The sequence below is a fragment of the Cygnus atratus genome, chromosome 3, assembly GCF_013377495.2.
Source record: "Cygnus atratus isolate AKBS03 ecotype Queensland, Australia chromosome 3, CAtr_DNAZoo_HiC_assembly, whole genome shotgun sequence".
In the NCBI taxonomy this organism is placed as follows: domain Eukaryota; kingdom Metazoa; phylum Chordata; class Aves; order Anseriformes; family Anatidae; genus Cygnus; species Cygnus atratus.
This window is the reverse complement of record NC_066364.1, coordinates 48519948-48533039: the sequence shown is the minus strand read 5'-3', so window position 1 is coordinate 48533039 and position 13092 is coordinate 48519948. Positions and strand designations below refer to the sequence as shown.

Below are 13092 nucleotides of genomic sequence, written 5' to 3'. Positions count from 1 at the left end.
ATGACCTTAAAGGCAAAATTGCCATCACAGATTTTCATGTCTAGTCATGACAGATAAAGAATGTAGCAATCAGAATTCCTTTTCTTGACATTAAAGTTATTTAAATTTGTTTTTCTGAGATCTCTTCTTTATGCAGGACTTTCCAAAATCTAGCCCCATGACCTCTGACTACAGTATTTATAGAATCATAGAATATCCCGAGTTGGAAGGGACCCATAAGGATCATCAAGTCCAACTCCTGGCACCGCACAGGCCTACCCAAAATTTTAGACCACGTGACTAAGTGCACAGTCCAATCGCTTCTTAAATTCAGACAGGCTTGGTGCAGTGACTACTCCACTGGGGAGCCTGTTCCAGTGTGCGACCACCCTCTCGGTGAAGAACCTCTTCCTGATGTCCAGCCTGAACCTCCCCTGCCTCAGCTTAACACCGTTCCCGCGGGTCCTATCACTGGTGATAACGGAGAATAGGTCAGCACCTGCCCCTCCACTCCCCCTCGCGAGGAAGTTGTAGACTGCGATGAGATCTCCCCTCAGCCTCCTCTTCTCCAGGCTGAACAGGCCAAGTGACCTCAGCCGCTCCTCATATGTCTTCCCCTCTAGGCCCTTCACCATCTTCGTCACCCTCCTCTGGACACTCTCCAACAGTTTAATGTCCTTTTTGTACTGTGGTGCCCAGAACTGCACACAGTACTCGAGGTGAGGCCGCACCAGCGCAGAGCAGAGCAGGACAATCACTTCCCTCGACCGACTAGCAATGCCGTGCTGGATGCACCCCAGGATGCGGTTGGCCCTCCTGGCTGCCAGGGCACACTGCTGGCTCATATTCAGCTTGCTGTCAACCACAACCCCCAGATCCCTCTCTGCGGGGCTGCTCTCCAGCGTCTTGTCGCCCAGTCTCTACGTATAGCCAGGGTTGCCCCGTCCCAGGTGCAGGACCCAGCACTTGCTTTTGTTAAACTTCATGCGGTTGGTGATCGATCGCCCAGCTCTCCAGTCTGTCCAGATCTCTCTGCAAGGCCTTTCCACCCTCAGCCGAGTCTACAACTCCTCCAAGTTTGGTGTCGTCAGCAAATTTGCTCAAAACACCTTCTAGTCCTACATCCAAATCGTTTATAAAAACATTGAAGAGGACTGGCCCTAAAATGGAGCCTTGAGGGACCCCACTAGTGACCATCCGCCAGCCTGACATGGCCCCATTTACCACAACCCTTTGAGCCCTGCCCGTCAGCCAATTGCTCACCCATCGGATGATGTTTTTGTTTAGCTGTATGCTGGACACTTTGTCCACTAGGATCCTATGGGAAACTGTGTCAAAAGCTTTGCTGAAGTCCAAAAAGATCACATCAGCTGGTTTCCCTTGATCGACTGGATGGGTGATCTTATCATAAAAGGAAATCAAATTTGCTGGGCAGGACCTACCCCTCATGAATCCATGTTGGCTGGGACCAATGACTGCAGTAGTCCTCTATTAGTCCTAGTAATAGAGGACAAGTAGTCCTCTAATTTCTAAATACATATATAGTCTCTAAACTCTATGAATTTTCCAGCCATCTATGTATCCTACATGTATGATGGCAATCTAAGGAAGGCACTTGTCCGTAATATCTGGAAATGTCATGGGGAAAAACAAAGCCCTATCACCGTCTTTGCACTGAATCTTGGAAACAGGACAAAGCTCCACTCAGCATGTGAGGGGACCCTGTGAAACCCTTCATGTGTTTTGCAGGAGACTACTAATTTTCAGAGTTTTGTGGTTTGGTGGATATTTCTGTTATTTTTTCCAGTTACAGTGTTTTGTTTTTACCTACAGCTTTCCAACCAGAGCTGCCTTGTCTCTCTTGCCAGAGCTGGCTTTGTAACACCACTAATGACAACGGGATAGATGGGGAGGCAAGCATGGGCTTTCTCCCAAGCAACATTGATGTAAAACACTGCCTAGAGAGATCACCATGGAAAAACACTGCTTTCATTTTATGTATTCCAGACAAGATGGAACAGAACTGGACATAAACCTTATTTACTGTTCCACCACGGTTAGCAAAGCCCATTGCAACAGGTTCATCTCTTATTTCCAGTACATTACCCTGCATGAAAAGACCATGCAGCAGGAAATACTTAACTTTATGTACCTCACTGGAGACGGAACTCCCCAAGTAATGCCAAAATGCCCACATCAGCACAGCTTTCCAGAAAGCTGGCACCACCTAGTTCTCCGCTGTCTCCTCTTTAAGCAGCTCTTAACTCAGGGTGAATGTGCTGGCATGAATTTAACATCCAGCCCTGAATTTTTCTCTCTTACAGTGCTCGCAGCATGGCTCGAAACTACAATTTGTTCCTGTAAAGTAGTTTAGCAAACACTTATGCAAATAGTTAGCTACCATTCATTGTCTCTATGTTCTACTTGTCCCCAGTACCCAATACTTTAGGCTGCTCTTTAGATAAGAAAGAATCCTTTCATCTGCCCTAAATGAACAAGAGAGCTCTGCTGTTTGATACAGTCTGGGGTTCTGGCAATGACAAATCTGCAATATGGGAAAACAACACATGTAAAAATAGGTTGTTGCACAAAACAGAAATTTTTTTGAAAATCTGACCCAATATTTACACAGATTTTATGATATGACTGATGGTAACTCACAGTATACAATGGCAGCTCCACAATATGCTGCAAGAAATCACCAGAAGGCACTCCACCAAACGCAGCACAAGGTGTTCTGGGTGAGCCTCCCATAATGCCAGGCTGCTTCTGCTGATAAAAGCCTGATGCTCTGAGGACACATTGCGTCTTTAAAAAACAGCCAAATTTGAGCGCATCCTGCCAACACTGCTATGTCTGTAGCACATGCCAGCAGAACTGCCAGGAAAACTTTCTAGTTCAAACAAGGCCACCACCAGCAGCAGCAGTGGCCGGGCACAAGGCATCAGGGCACTGGGTGAGCAACCGTCCTGGTGGATGGGGCAGGGCAGCAGCACAAGAGGCAAGGGGAAAGCCGAGCTGCCCTTCTCCTCGCCACAGCTAGGCCAACAGATGTCCTCAGAAACCTGCATGTCACCTCCTGTATGCTTGCTTTGCTGGCCTTGTGTGAGCAGAAGTTCTGCAAGCATGAAGTGTTGTCGTTCAACAGTGGATCTGCACAGGACTTTGCATTTCCAGTTATTCTGGCACTGTGCAGCACTTCTCTCTGGGCTGCGGTGCTACTGTCCAGCTTTGCTGTATTTCCTCTTCTCTACCAGAAGTTCCCTCCCAGCAGTATTGTGCAGATGCAGCAGAGCTTCCAGGAGGTCATTCTCTGCTAAATGATAACAAGAGGCCATTTTCAGTCTTACGGAAAAAACGAGATTTTCACTCTTCTCAATCAGCAACACAAATGTAGCGTTAAATGCAGCTGAGATGGATATAAGCTTCAGCTAGGGTATTATAAATGAAATATTTTCTGCAGGGTTTTGATGAAAGATCATGAACTGCAGTGACAATCATTCTGTAAAAATCATACTGACGGGGGAAAAAAGGAATATCAATGATAATTATTAAAAGATTTTCTTTGATTTTGCTGACACCAAGCTCTCCAAGTGCAAAAAGATGTAAAGTAGGGAAGGGTGAACAAGGCCACGAATCTCGACTCAGTGTTTCTTGCAGGAAGAATGATATGACCATCCAAAGTAGAGAAATGAGGAAATTTGATCTTTGAAACCCACAAAGGAAAGAAATTCACAGAGAATGTGATCTTTGGTGTAGGGATCATCTCCTCCAGGGAAGCTGTGCTTTTCTGGAATAGTATGAAAGTGGAAAGAAATTAAATATGACTGGCTAAAGAGTAAAATTGACTACAAGGTAAAAATAACTTTAAAACAATTTTTTTAACAAACAGAGTGAAATGCTTAAAAACAAATTCACCACTACACCATAAGTACGATTCTTGCACTCCAAATTTTTGTGGCTGTAAAGAGATATATACATGGAATTATAAAAATAATACTAATATTTTAAGTAACTGTTATTAAATTTTAAGTAATTGTAGGTGTGAGATTGTTCAGAATTTAGAAGACAACAGTTTAGAAAGTTTATATCCACCAAGATCTGAAATTTAATTCTTACAGAGCTGAACTGTATTTCCTACAAACATGAAATTGAAGAATTCGGTGCCCACTGTTGTGATACTGACTTTAGGGTGGTATTTTACTAAGAGGATACATCTTCAGTCCTATTTTTATTCATTGCCTTAAACTAGGAAGATGGAGTTTGTTAATGAAATTTGCTGATGACCCAAAAGCGAGAGACATCACTGATATGGAAGGGGATGGCAATATGATACAGGAAGACCTGAATAACCTTGGGAGCTAGAGTAATAGAAACAGAGTGAAATTTAATCGTGCAAATTGCAAGCTTGTGCCCTTGTGAACTAAAATAAATTTCTGTCATAAGTTGCAAGGTCATCAATTCAGAAACACGGATATGTAAGTTGTGCCTGGATATGCAAGTTAACCACTGGCTTCAAATGTTAAGGGATGTGAAAAAGGCAAATTTGATCCTTGGGTGTATTGGGCACATCGCTTGCTGTGATGCCAGTGGCCTTTCTTGGTCAACGAGTCTGCTGTTTGAAAGATCAGGAAAAAGGCAGCATAGCACTTTTGAAAATAAAACAACTGTTTTTGCTCTGTGTGTGTGTGTGTGTGTGTGTGTGTGTTTTCCCTGTTATGGTTTGTTGTGCAACAGCAATAATCTCTATTGCTTTGTAGTATACTTACAATAAATGGCTTTTTAGATTGATTACATGCCTCAACTTTGCTTTGGCTATTAATCAATCTCAGCAGCTGTTTATTGCTTTGTACATTACAAAGCAATAAAGATTATCCCTTAAAGAGCTGTTAATGCCTCATGGAAAAGTTTGAAAACCATTATTTTTAGAAATAGTACTGCTGATATATAATTTTCTGGCTTTTCTTTCTTCCTTCCGTGTTATTTTAAGAAAGCTCGTTGCTTGTGAAATGCACAACCATGTGCCTAACCATCTTTGTTGCTTTTTTGGATTCTTTTCTATTGCCTTGCTTATCTTTCCTAAATTGCTGAATATGGTGCTCCATTGCTGACAATGGTTTGTGTAATGGTCTGGGTTTTTTCTGAGTTGGCAATGGATTCTGCAGACAGGAGTAGCATCCCAGCACATCCTAGCATCCTGCTCTTCTTCAGTGATAGTTTCAGGACTCGGCTCCACTGAGAAAATGAACCAGAGGAAATCTGACAATATGTAAGACATCCCAGGTGGACACTTATATTCCATGATAAGTAGAGTAAGGAAAAGGGTATTCTTTGTTATTTTGGAATAAGGACAGCCAAGTGGGGAGTGGCGCTATCCTATGCACTGAAATATAATATCACCTGTAGAATTACATTGGAAAAAAAAAAAAAAAAAAAAGAAGTTTAATTTCTGGCAGTTGCTGCAGCTTAAATATTCAGAGATATTTGTGTGACCTTGTAACTCTCTTAGATGTACCCCCTTCATACTTGCACCTACTTTTGCAAAACTGTTGGCTTGCTGAGTACAACCTCTGAAGAAAGCTTGGGCTGCTCTGTTTTTTTGCAGCTGTTTTTCATCACTTCTTGTATTCTACAGCAGGGTTGTGAACATATAAAGGAAGGACTGGATAAAAGAATTATTTTGCCATCTGTCCATCTGTCCTTGTCTGTATGTGTATTTGCCCAGCAAACTACAGTCTGGCCCATTGTTTCTCTCCTACTGCGCAGGAGAACTGCCTTGGAGCCAATGTCAAACCACAAGCTTAGGTTCCCCAAACTTTTTTATGGTCTCCTGTCAGCGCAGCCTTCAGTCATGATGTAAGCAAAACCATTTCTAGTGGTGAGAAGCTAGGTCACATTCAATCGTTTACTTTTTCTAATGCAGATATCAACAAAATCCCAGTGTGTGCAAAATGTTTTGTAATAATTACAAAAAATTGGGCCTGCTCCTTCTTATCACATTTGCCAGTCCTAAGCCATTTGTTGATGCTGAACTTGGTTCCAATCATGTTAATGATGAATAGGTTTAAATATTAATTTAAATATGAACGTGTGTGCAACAGGCACATGATCACCAATAATAAAAATACAGAAAGTGCCTAGAAATAAGTAGAAATGTTCTCTCATGGAATGACAGTGTAATCTAAAATATGCAAAAGTAAAGAAGAGGAAAAATAATACCTACAAAAAGGTGAAATAAACTTGGTGACAGAAAGCTTATCTGATAAATAAAATGGAAACAGTGAAGAAGAGGAGGAGATAAGTATGAAGGGGTGTCTGGAATCCCTCCTCTTTTCATTTTAATTGACATATATCCTAAGGATTTTTTAAATCATCATAATGTTCTTGGAGGATACAGTTTCACATTTTGTTAGTAGGTGCATGCAGCCCATCCATCTCGTGAGTCCTTGATTTTGTGAAAGTAGTTACAGAACTGGATCCTGCAGACTGGCACACGCGAGAGGAAAGGATTCTCTCATCTACAAAGAGCTATTTTTAGTAGCTGTATCAAATGGAATGGGTAAATAAAGTTGGTAACATGACATGATAAATTTTCCTGATGAAATTCATGTGCAACATCTACAGAACTTACTGTAGACAGAGGGTATATAGTGGAAGGTTATCTTTTGAGGCATCACCTGTCATCATCCCCATGTCTGAGGAGAAGATACAGAATACAGGCAGTGCAAAAAAAAAAAGAAAAAAATGCTCTTAAATGATACAAACATTCCTGTTCAGCAAGGTTGAATCTAATCAGAAAAGCCAGTGTTGCCAGATACTGTGAAATGTTAATAGCCAGTGTTGCATAAACATAGCTCCACTCTAGAATTAGTATGATTTTTCAGCTACATTTAAAGACTAAACATGATGGGAGTAAGTGCAAGTTGCTAAAACCAACACTGCAATATGATCTAATTTACTTCTATTTCAGCAATATAAATACTTTAAAAGTAAATCCCTTATTTTGAAAGCTGAGGTTATGCTTCTGATGGTAAGCCCTGGCCACAGATAATGTGTTTTCATCCACGGTTCCAAGGTTGCAGCCTGGTCCAGGAAGGATGTACCTAGCAATCAGATGACACTGCCGACAAAGGTCTGCACAAACACATTTTCTTTTGCTGTACCCATGGTGGTTATGAATTTTGGATTCTTTACTGCAAAAATCAGGCAGACCCCTTGGCATCAAGTGACTGAAACTTGCTTGCTCTACACCATTGTTTTAAAGTGATCAAGTCATGCATTAAAAGGCTTTGGCACAGATTCAAGCAATGAAAACTTGGCCAAGATGTTTAATTTCTGTAGGTACAAGAGGTCAGTCAGTAACACGACTATCATTAAGTGTACCCCAGAGTCACACTAGAAAAACGACCTTTCCAGTATGGCATATGTTTAAACATAGCAGACAGACAGGAAATAAGATAATCATACCCTCAGGGGTCTTGCAGCTGCTGACACCTTCATTCCAAAGCTGGGGTAGTTTTGCAAGGTAAGCATATTTGGCAAGATAGAGTGTAAGAAGCAGACGAAGCTGAAGGCCCAAGAAACAGCACTGCTGGGTGGGAGTGGTTTAAAAAAAAACTGTCTTTCTTTTAGCTATCTTCTTTTACCACGCTACTTTTTTAGTTAGGTCTTTTCTGCCCTTCATCTATCCACTCAGTGCTCCTGGAGCAAGCCAGCAGGAGGGGAAAACAAAAAAGTTTTGTTCAGTAGGCTCCCAAATACTTTCTAACAATCTCCTGCCAGGATACAAGCAGAATAACATAATATCAACAAATGTGAGAGCAAATAAGTGTCTCTTATTGTATAGCTGCAGCCCAGCACTACAAACGTGAGACAAAAGGTAAGTTATTGCCAAGCTAAAACCAGCCTGGCCTGTTTTATATGGTATCGTATGGTGTTGGCCAATAACCCTCTTACTGCCTCATATGTTCATCTTTAGGACTGTATTTAACAACAGAGCTAGGTTGTCTCTAGGGCTGGAGTAACTTTTTGCCAGTGTGTTATACAACATCTCACATTAGGAAGACCTGCCCATGGCTGACTCCAGGGTGTTTTCAGTTTGCAAGTACTAGATAAGCCAAACAAATTAAGTTGAACCAGAGAGAACAGGTTCAAAATGAAAAACAATGATGTTTTGGTAACTTAAAGAAAAATTTCTAATCTAAGATTCGTAGAAGACAGTTGTTGGAAACTTCTCAAATAGTGAGGTTTTGCCTTATGTCCAGGGATATAAAAGGAAAGACATTTATGGAGAACTGGTCCACTCACTTCTGAAACAGCTGTGGCCTTCCCTTGAAAATTTGTCTCCTGGCCAGCTAATCAAATGGGAATTTTGGAGCCATCAAGTTCAATAGAGAAGTTCTCTCTTCATACCCTGGCAGCAATGTCAAATGCTAATAAGAAAATACTTGTTCTAGTCCCAGGAAGTTCTGTGGGGACCCTGATCCCTGAACAAGGTACAAATTCACTGTGTTAGGGACATGTGTTTCCAAGAAAGGGATGCACTGCAAATTTTAACTGCAAATTAAACATGGAATCTAGCTACAGCATTGTTTTTCCCTGTGATGAAATAAGAACTCCGTATGTAGCAATCATGCTCTAAAATTTTAAACACTGAGAAAAAAGTTGTTGCGTAATTACATGCCAGATACAAGAATGCACAGGAATTAATAGAAACCCCAAACCCTTATCTTAGCAGAGCGTTATTTAAAAACAAACAAACAAACAATAATAAAAAAAAAGTTTTACGTGCTTTAAATTATTTTTATAAGTCAGTCCAGTGGTGAAAATAAATTAACCATTTACAGACCATCATCACGTAGAATTTGTTAGGACTGATAGTAGAAGACAGAAAGGGATTCTGTGCCCCATCTCTTGAAGGCCAGAACAATAATTTAAAGTCAACAAAGGTAGGCACAGAACTGTTTTGATTCCCTATTTTGTTGGTTTCATTCTAGTTGTATGTGAGGACTGAAATCTTCCTCCAGCAAGGGCTGGCAGAGGGAGATCCTCTGGCTTTTGGCAGACCATGCAGGCAGCAGAGCCTTTCTTCCCCACTTCATTGTGGAAGATGCCCTGATTTCTGCCCCATGCTCCCAACACCATCCCTGTGCAAAGCCCTTTCAGGATACTTAGGGCCGGAACAAGTAATGCTCACATGAAAAGACAGCCATTGCAGAAAGCTGGAGTTGAGGCAGTGTGAAAGTCTTTCTTGAAGAGTTCTGACAGTCTAATGCCTCAACCTTTCTTTCTCACTGGTGGTTCTTAACACTGCTATATGTATGCTTTTGTAGCAGCTGGAAGCTTGCTAAACTACCTCACCTTTTTGTTCCAGCATTTCACTATTAAGAACAAACACTAATCAAAACAGTATTTCAGGCCTGGGGATTGTAGTCAAATTGTAGTCAGCAGAAACAAAACATATTTTAGATAAAATCTGGTTTCATTTTTTAAAATGAAATTAAGCACATTTAAGTCAACTGATGGGAGGTGCCAGCCATGAACCAGATCTTGATGCCCTCGCAGAAGAGAAATTCCAGGCTAGTTGAGCAGAAAATACAATGTGGTTTTTGTGGATGTACTTTGGAACAACAGGGGCAACAGGGGTCACGTTTCTGATTAGTAAAACTCTGAATGATTCAAGTGAGATAACAACCAGAAAGACCATAGCCTACAGCACTGCATGGACACTTTGTTTTGTGTTGATAAATAGCATCTTGTGTTTTACACATGCAGCAACAGCTCTTTAAATAATTGATATTTTGGAAGATTCCTGCACTCCTTTTTCTGTTGTCTGTCCCAATCTTTCCTATCCTTGACATAAAAACTCATGAATTTTTCTCCCATGTCTGCATGGAGCCTAAGTACCTATGCAGTACGAAACTTCCACAGCATTTTATATTTGGTGTCTACCCTGTGGCACAAAGATTTGACTAAAGATGACCAGGCTTCAGACACAACAAAAAGGTTCCTTCCATCCCCCCCCCCTCTCTTTTTGCATTTCAAAGGAATTTCTGATATTTTTCATTTGCTGTCCCCAGGGGAATATGGCCTACCGAACAACAATTCCATTCCAGTAGCTCATCGTAGCAGTTTCCAATAACAGCATTTCTTCTGTATTTCATATTTATATTGAAGAATTATCTAAATGCACCATATTTTAAATAATTTCAATTATGATGCTGTCACTTTTCATAATGGATTGTAGCACAGAAAAACAATAGTCCATCGCTGTACCAATGTAAAGAAATTAGTTGTGATTGGGTGAAAAATTGAGCATTCTTTCCTATGATTTAACAAGTCGGAGACAACATTTTTTATATACAAAGCAGAATTTCACCAATAAATCAGTAAAAACAGCTTTTGGACATGTGTTCTATACTTTCATTAACATGCTTTTTTAGATTGGTTGAGTCTCTTTCTGTTTTGTAATTAACTTATCAAGGAGTAATGGTCTAATCTGAAAAAGCCGAGTGAATGACAGAAATACTATTTGTTTTAAATTGAAAATATTTCAGCATCTGCCAAGATTAGATTTCCTTAAATTACCCTTTAAAAACATTGATTTCTAATACTGTATTTCCTTTTCTAAATAAAATAGAAATATGTGTTCAGAGGAAGCTGTTTTGAGGAGACATTGCTGAGAAACAAAGCCATTCCAGTAATATTAATCCCTCTCCAATGAGCTGCCAAAAATATAGTTTCCATTTAATGCTACAAGTTTGGTGGGTAGTCATTTTTTTACTAGCCACCAGACTGAGACTCTGAAATTAAATGTTCAGTAATATTTGTATAAATGAAGAACCCCCTAGCTCTATCCTTTGACATAACTAGGACGCTCTAATGTAATAATTTTATATAGATTAATTCTCCCCCAAATTAGTACCTGACAAAAACATATGGCGTGGTGTTTATCAGAAGGAAGAGCTGTGGTCATGTACAGGGTTTGTTGCATTCATGGCATGTGACCAATGTCACTTGAATAATGCCCAGTAATGCCATTTGTATATTTCAGTGCTGTTATCGAGGCAATATTAAGCTAAATGTAGTATCTGAAATATCCTTTACCTGTGGTAACCTCACATTATGTGGTTATTATTAGAAGCCTCATTAAAGCCATTTATTTTACTTGGAAAGTAGAAGTTTAAATGTCTGTACTTGGGCAGACCAAAGGCCTTCATAGCTTAGTTCTCTCTTCGCCACAATGGCCAATTTGTGAGTGCTTATGAAAAGCTCATTAGACATAAAAATTGATTCTTTCCAGGGCATATCCTTTAGTCCTCAGCATTTCCAAGCAGGAGAATTCTTTCTAGACCACTGTGCAATATTCTTCAATGGACTTGTCTCCCAGATCTCTCCAATTCCTTTTTTAACCCATCACATTTTTGTTATCCTGACAGAATATGTATTCTACATTCAATTCTACATTATGGGAAAAATAACTTTCCTGTATTTTGAAGCTGCCAGATAACAATTTTGCAGACTCCCACTCAGTTCTCCTGTTGTGCAAAGCTGTACATAACTGCTCCCCATCTGCCCTTCTCCATACCAGTCACCATTTTGAAAGATCTCTTTCATAGTATCCCCTCAGTTTTTCTTTCTCTAAAAGTCTTAGTCTGTTTAGTTTTCATTTACTATCTCCTTGTATGGACATCTTTGATCATTCTTCTTGCTCTTCTTGTAAACTAAAGAGTGACATAGCAGTGTTTTCAGTTTATTCTCAGTTTCTTTCCTGGAGGTTTGCCTTTTGACCATGACCAAGTATTTTCATCATATTTCTCAAAATGATTCTACAGACTCTTTCCTGAGTGGTACTAATATTAGTTTAGAAACCATCACTCTGCAATGAAAAGTTAGGATTTTCTAAAATTAACCTAATTGTGTCAGATCTTTTTTTTTTTTTTTCCCTCATGCAGCTATTCATGGGCTCCTTCTGCAACACTTTACAGTTGGCATTTACTTTTAGTATCCCAAAGAACTTAGTATCATTAGCAAAGCTCATAACCTCATTCTTCAGCTTTTTGATTTCATTTAGTAATAAAATAATGTATCGAGTTTACATGGAAAAGCTTTGGTAGCGGGGGACTGCAGAAGTGGCCTCTGTGAGAAGAATCCAGAAACTGCCCCATAAGGGCCAGTTTGAGCCTGCTCCAAAGGGACCTGCCACTGCCCAGAGCTGAGCCAATAAGCGATGTTGTTCGCACCTCTGTGAGAGCAAATTTAAGAAAGGGAAAAAAAAACTGCTTCAACACAGAAGCTGGAAGAGCAAGGAGTGAAAATCAGCCCTGCAGACCCCAAGGCCAGTGCAGGAGGAGGGCAGGAGGTGCGCCAGGCACACAGCAGCAGTTCCCCTGCGGCCTGTGGAGAGGCCCCTGGTGGAGCAGGCTGTCCCCCTGCAGCCCATGGGTCCCACACGGAGCAGATCTCCATGCTGCAGCCCCCCCGTGGAGGAGCCCCCGGTGGAGCAGGTGGATGTGGCCTGGAGGAGGCTGCGGCCCATGGAGAGCCCCCGCAGGAGCAGGCCCCGGGCCGTGCAGCCCGTGGAGAGGAGCCCACGCAGGAGCAGGGGGTCTGGGGGGAGCTGCCGCCCGTGGGGGACCCGTGCTGGAGCAGTTTGCTCCTGGGGGATGGACCCCGTGGTACGGAGCCGTGTGGGAGCAGTTCTTGGAGAGCTGCTGCCTCTGGGCAGCCCCCGCAGGCTCAGTTTGGGAAGGACGGCATCCCCTGGGAGGGACCCCATGGGGAGCAGGGGCAGAGTGACCGTGAAGGAGCAGTGGAGATGAAGTGTCAGGGACTGACCGCAGATGCCATTCCCTTGTGCCACTCAAGGAGAGGACGTGGGAGAGGGTGGATGGGGGGAAAGTGATTTTAGTTTTTGTTGGTGGTGGTGGTGGTTGGTTGGTTGGTTGGTTGTTTCTCACTGCTCTAGCTCGTTAGTAATGGGTAATAAATTTTATTAATCTCCCTATGCTGAGTTTGTTTTGCCCATGACAATAATTGGTGAGTGATCTCCCTGTCCTTATCTCAACCCTTGAGCCCTTTTCATCGTGTTTTCTCCCCCCTTTTCCTTTGAGG

The 13092-nt window shown here is 41.6% G+C and overlaps 1 protein-coding gene across 1 annotated transcript in view; it reads right to left on the bottom strand.

Annotated features, from left to right (window-relative positions):
* Positions 1-13092, bottom strand: part of ARMC2 (armadillo repeat containing 2) — a 110681-nt gene that overhangs the window by 83972 nt on the left and 13617 nt on the right. The window contains exon 2 of the mRNA XM_050709855.1: positions 2641-3295. Coding sequence (XP_050565812.1) covers positions 2641-2733 — 93 coding nt within the window. The 5' untranslated portion in view covers positions 2734-3295. The remainder of the gene's footprint in view (positions 1-2640; positions 3296-13092) is intronic.